This window comes from Sinocyclocheilus grahami, unplaced genomic scaffold, assembly GCF_001515645.1.
Source record: "Sinocyclocheilus grahami isolate Dianchi unplaced genomic scaffold, SAMN03320097.WGS_v1.1 scaffold358.1, whole genome shotgun sequence".
Lineage (NCBI taxonomy): Eukaryota > Metazoa > Chordata > Actinopteri > Cypriniformes > Cyprinidae > Sinocyclocheilus > Sinocyclocheilus grahami.
The window spans coordinates 1799054-1805039 of record NW_015505537.1 but is presented as its reverse complement, the minus strand read 5'-3'; the positions used below and the strand labels follow the sequence as shown (position 1 = coordinate 1805039).

The 5986-nt window shown below is 37.0% G+C and overlaps 1 protein-coding gene across 1 annotated transcript; it reads left to right on the top strand.

Annotated features, from left to right (window-relative positions):
• The first annotated feature begins 1833 nt into the window (after positions 1-1833).
• LOC107548924 (extracellular calcium-sensing receptor-like) lies at positions 1834-5479 on the top strand. Its single transcript, XM_016229798.1, has 6 exons — positions 1834-2045; positions 2161-2449; positions 2538-3293; positions 3654-3881; positions 4278-4401; positions 4563-5479. The coding sequence occupies exons 1-6, from the start codon at positions 1834-1836 to the stop codon at positions 5477-5479; spliced, it is 2526 nt and encodes an 841-aa protein (XP_016085284.1).
• The last annotated feature ends 507 nt before the right edge of the window (positions 5480-5986 follow it).

Here is a 5986-nt window from a genome sequence, read left to right as displayed (position 1 = left end):
TGGTATATTGTTTTAACTGATATATTTCCACTCTTTTTTAGATGTTTTTATGGTGGCCGAGAAGTGCAAAGCAAATCACAATTCTGAAAACAAAATAACAAATTACAAATGCAAATGTAAGTCTAAAAAATAAAATAATCCAGAAAGCACAACAACAATTCAGAAAACATTATAACAAGTCAGAAAACACAATGACAAGTTCGAAAACAAAATAACAAGTCAGAAAATACAATGACAAATCCGAAAACAAATTAACAAGTCAGAAAACACAACGACAAATCAAACAAACCGAAAAAAGGTAGGTATAGTTTGAGACAGCGCCATTGGTTTGGGATTACTCACTGCTGACTGGACGAGACATCTGTCAATCAACGTATACAGGAAGAACCAGCCGAAGAACAGCAGAGTCGTGGTAGAAAGTTCGGAGATGGTATTAAAGTAGCTCAGTTTAAATGTATTGTATGAATTGCCCTTACTATGGAATTAAAAATACGGAGTGTATATTTACATTTAGTTAAAAGTGGCTGCAAAGCATCAGCTCCAGTGGTGCAGATGGCTAAGTGCATGTCATTGGCTTTTTGACGCGATCGACCCGGGTTCGATCCCGCCTGTTGCCGAACTTTTTTTTCCCTCCCTTTTCAAATCTCATATCACATCGTAAAGGCATTTATTTTCAATAGAAATTAAGTAAATAATCAAAAAGTTGAAAATAAAGTATCGGGTAGGGTTAGGGTAGGTGTAGGGAGGGCTTTATTGTACCAATAAGGTGGCATCCATTTAATAATTAAAATTAAAATTATAATTTACACTCAATACGTTATTATTGCATACTGTTTTATAATGTACTACAATACTGAAGTGCAGATAATTGCCACTATTTGCAACAAGTAGTATACTTGATAGTAGAAATCCTGCTATTTTAACATAGTGTAAACAGGTATTTGCCCTTAGTGTAAATGGTATATTGCTAAAAATACTGCTATTTTCACTTAGTGTAAATAGAATCCATTGCTAATACAAGATTTGAAAAGGGAAGGAAAAAAAGTTCGGCAAAAGACGGGATCGAACCCGGGTCGATCTCATCAAAAAGCCAAGGACACGCACTTATCCATCTGCACCACTGGAGCTGATAATTTATAGCTACTTTTAACTAAATGTAAATAGACAACCCATATTTTTTATTCCAGAGTAAGGGCAATTCATACAATACGTTTAAACTGAGCTACTTTAATACCATCTCATAACTTTCTACCACGACTCTGCTGTTCTTCGGCTGGTTCTTCCCTGTACACGTTGATTGACAGATGTCTCGTCCAGTCAGCGGTGAGTAGTCCCAAACCAATGGCGCTGTCTCAAACTATACCTACCTTTTCCGGTTTGTCTGATTTGTCGTTGTGTTTTCTGACTTGTTAATTTGTTTTCGGATTTGTCGTTGTGTTTTCTGACTTGGTATAATGTTTTCTGAATTGTTGTTGTGCTTTCTGAATTGTTATTTAGTTTTTTTGACTTGCATTTGCATTTGTAATTTGTTATTTTGCTTTCAGAATTGTGATTTGCTTTGCACTTCTCTGCCACCGTATGTTTTAGATACCATTGTCTAATTCTTGTTCAATGCGCTCTTAAAAGTATAAATACATTTAAATGTCCTACTGTCTGCAGGGAAGATTACATCATTCTTCAAAGATTGGAAACACAACTTTTTTTCACCTATTCTTTTCTGTGTCCAGTGGGATCATTAACTCTAAATTATGCATATTAATGATGTCTACATAAGTACAAACAGTGCATCAAATCACTAGCATTTGAAAGATGCATGCGAGGTCAATCAGTAGGATGCTCATCATTCTTTACATACTCCTATTTTTTTTATATTGTATTCATACAAAGGCGGAAAAGACAATTTGTCATATGATGGGAGAATCCAAATACCCGCTGCTGTCTAAAAATGGAGACTTTTTAATTGGAACACTTTTTGCAATTCACAGTAAAGAAACATTACCATCATTTGAGTTTAGACAAAAACCTCAACGCCTCTTTTGTTCCAGGTATATTGCATTGGAAAGATGCATTTAATAAAAACAGATTTGTTATTGGTTAATTTGTAGCATATATGTATTTAACTTTGTTTACTCATGCAGAAATGATTAAATGTCTTCACAGTGTGAATCTAATAGATTTTCGGATGGCTCAAACGATGATATTTGCCATTGAGGAGATTAACACAAATGAAAGTTTGCTTCCAAATGTTTCTATTGGCTACAGAATCTATGATACATGTGGTTCAAGACTGTCTTCGATGAGTGCAACTATGGCATTGATGAATGATCAGGAGTTTGCAGCAGGAGACAGATGCAATGGACAGTCTCCTATACATGCTATCATAGGAGAAACAGAGTCCTCTGCTACAGTGATTCTGTCTAGAACAACAGGACCTTTTAAAATTCCTGTGGTAAGGATCAATGATAGCAGAACTTTGACCATAGTGATACTACACTAACTATGTACTGTTTCTTTGTTTTCTGTGCTTTCTTTTTCAGATAAGTCCCTCTGCTACATGTGAATGTCTCAGTAATAAGAAAGATTACCCATCATTTTTCAGAACTATTGCTAGTGATTACCACCAAAGCAGAGCACTTGCATATATAGTCAAGCACTTTGGGTGGTCTTGGGTGGGAGCTGTGAATAGTGACAATGACTATGGAAACAATGGAATGGCCATATTTCTGAAAACAGCCCAAGAGGAGGGAATTTGTGTGGAGTACTCTGTGAAATTCCATCGGACAGAGCCTGAAAAACTCCAAAAAGTGGTAGAGACAATAAAAAAGGGCACTGCAAAAGTGATTGTTGCATTTCTTTCTCAAGTTGAGATGGGCAATCTGTTTGATCAGCTAAGTGATAAGAACATTACAAACTTCCAAATGATTGGAGTGGAGGCTTGGATAACTTCAGAAAGTTTGATGATTCCAAACAGTTTTCATGTTCTGGGAGGGTCACTGGGGTTTGCAGTGAGAAAAATTGATATTGAAGGGTTTGCAGATTATGTTACAAAAAAATTCTGGCACACAGCTTTTCCATGCTTACAGAGGGAGGGACATTCATCTCAATATGGATTGAATTGCAGCAGATATCAGGATCTGCTTGTGCTGAAAAATTACAATGAAGATGTAACTGAACAAAGATATTCAAGCAATGTCTACAAAGCAGTTTATGCGGTAGCATATTCTCTACACAGTCTGCTCCAGTGCACAAAAAAAGGAGGCTGTGAAAAAAGTCTGACAATACAACCACAGCAGGTACAAAATGCTATAAAAATAAGGTGACCAGACATGCCACTTCCCGGGGACACGTTCTGCCCAGGATTTCTAACCTGCCTAAAATAACTTTCAAATACCACAAGAGCGATTCGAAAGCATAAAGGAGCCGTTTGCTCTGCTCTCAATCGCTCTCGCGGTACTTAAGATGCCATACAGTACAGCGATGGATCTGCGCAGCGCAAACAGCCAAAACCTGGTTATTTTAGGCAATTTAGAAATCCTGGCAGAATGTGTCCCCGGGAAGTGGCACATCTGGTCAGCTTATATAAAAAGAAGAGCAAGAAGATTAACTTTTTGGTAACATCAAAATGTCTCTGAACTGACTTGTTTTTTTACTAGGTGGTTGAGGCTCTGAAAAAGATAAATTCCACCATAAAGACAGGAGATCACGTGTGGTTTGACAGCAGTGGAGCAGTTGTAGCACAATATGAAGTTGTGAACTGGCAGCAGGACCTAATTGGATCAATCCAGTTTAAGCCAGTGGGATACTATGATGCCTCACTGCCCCCTGACCAACGCTTTGTGCTCAACACTGAAAACATAATTTGGGCTGGAGGGCAGTTGGAGGTAAATAACTTGGTTATCCCAAGTTTAAATGGGGTTAGCATTATGTCAGGTAGTTATTGTGTCAAGTAGAAAGGAAATGCTTGTATTAACCTTTAGATTTCAACCTTTAGATTTTATATATAGATTTCAATACTTTACAGAGCTTGAGAGTTCAGGAAAGAAAACACACACACACACACACACACACACACACACACAAATATTAATACCATTTCCATTAAATAAATACATTCTATATGTTTTTCCAATGGTTTCTCAATAAAATAGGTGCCATTTGATATTTGCAAAATTTTACACTTTAAAGATCCAATATTCTATTCTTGATCAAATTATACATTTATCTTCATTTCATATAGACCATGCAATGCTGCTTGTGTAATTTATTGTACATTGCAGAAGCCAAGGTCTGTGTGCAGTGAGAGCTGTCCTCCAGGCACTAGGAAGGCTGCACAGAAAGGAAGGCCTGTCTGCTGTTATGACTGTATTCCATGTGCAGAAGGAGAAATCAGTAATGAGACAGGTAATCTTCAGCCCATCTCAAAGCTTCAGAGAAAACTGGTTAGTTGTTTTGTTTGTGTTTTCCTTCTGTTGTTAAGGATGCAGGTTCTTATTAAGAGACTTTACGAATGAAGTAATTTCCCCCTTTGTCTCTAACTACAGTGAACACCACTTCCTTTCCAGATTCAAATAACTGCAAGCAGTGTCCAGGGGAATACTGGTCTAATGCTGAGAAAGATAAATGTGTGTTAAAGGCTATAGAGTTTCTGTCATTCACAGAAAATATGGGTATAGTGCTAGTCTTTTTCTCACTATTTGGAGTAGGAATAACTGCACTGGTAGCCATACTGTTTTACAGAAAAAAGGACACCCCCATAGTAAAAGCCAACAACTCAGAGCTGAGCTTTCTGTTGCTTTTCTCATTGACTTTTTGTTTTCTCTGTTCACTTACTTTCATTGGTCGGCCCACTGAGTGGTCCTGTATGTTGCGTCACACAGCGTTTGGGATCACTTTTGTCCTCTGTATCTCCTGTGTTTTGGGGAAAACAATAGTGGTGTTAATGGCCTTCAAAGCTACACTTCCAGGAAGTAATGTCATGAAATGGTTTGGGCCTGCACAGCAACGACTCAGTGTTCTTGCCTTTACACTTATACAGGTTCTTATTTGTGTGTTTTGGTTAACAATGTCTCCTCCTTTTTCCTACAAAAACATGAAATATTATCATGAAAAGATCATTCTTGAGTGCAGTCTGGGTTCTATTATTGGTTTTTCTGCTGTGTTGGGTTATATTGGCCTATTGGCTGTCTTGTGCTTCATTTTGGCTTTTCTGGCTCGCACATTGCCTGATAACTTTAATGAAGCTAAATTCATCACATTCAGTATGCTCATATTCTGTGCTGTATGGATCACATTTATCCCAGCTTATGTCAGTTCTCCTGGAAAATTTACTGTAGCTGTGGAGATATTTGCTATTTTAGCCTCAAGCTTTGGTTTATTATTCTGCATATTTGGACCTAAATGCTATATTATCCTGTTTAAGCCTGAACAAAATACAAAGCAACATGTGATGGGAAATAATCTAAATCATTTTGAGAAATAAAATAATGTGTACAGACACACACAAACACACACACACACATATGTATATATATATATATATATATATATATATATATATATATATATATATATATACATTCAGAGAAAGGTGTTTTTGATGTATCAGATGTAGAACCCCCTGGAAGACTGATGCTGGTATATAATACGGGTGCCCAACATTGGTCCTGGATAAACACAGTCCTGCAGAGTTTTCCTCCAGCCCTAATCAAGCACACCTAAAAAAGCTAATTAAATTCTAAGGGTCACTATAAAGCTACAGGCAGGTGAGTTTTTATAAAGGTTGGAGCAAAACTCTGCAGGACTGTGACCAGTACCACTGTTGGCCACCCCGGTATATAATATAATATGTTGAATATAAAATGTAGTATGTTATCTGTATTTCAGCTTCAGACTAGAATATAGACTAAAGACTAAAGTATATCACACATTTTGCACACATTTTTAGTAAGCTCTTGCTCATTTTCTGATTATGAGTAACTGGAACAGC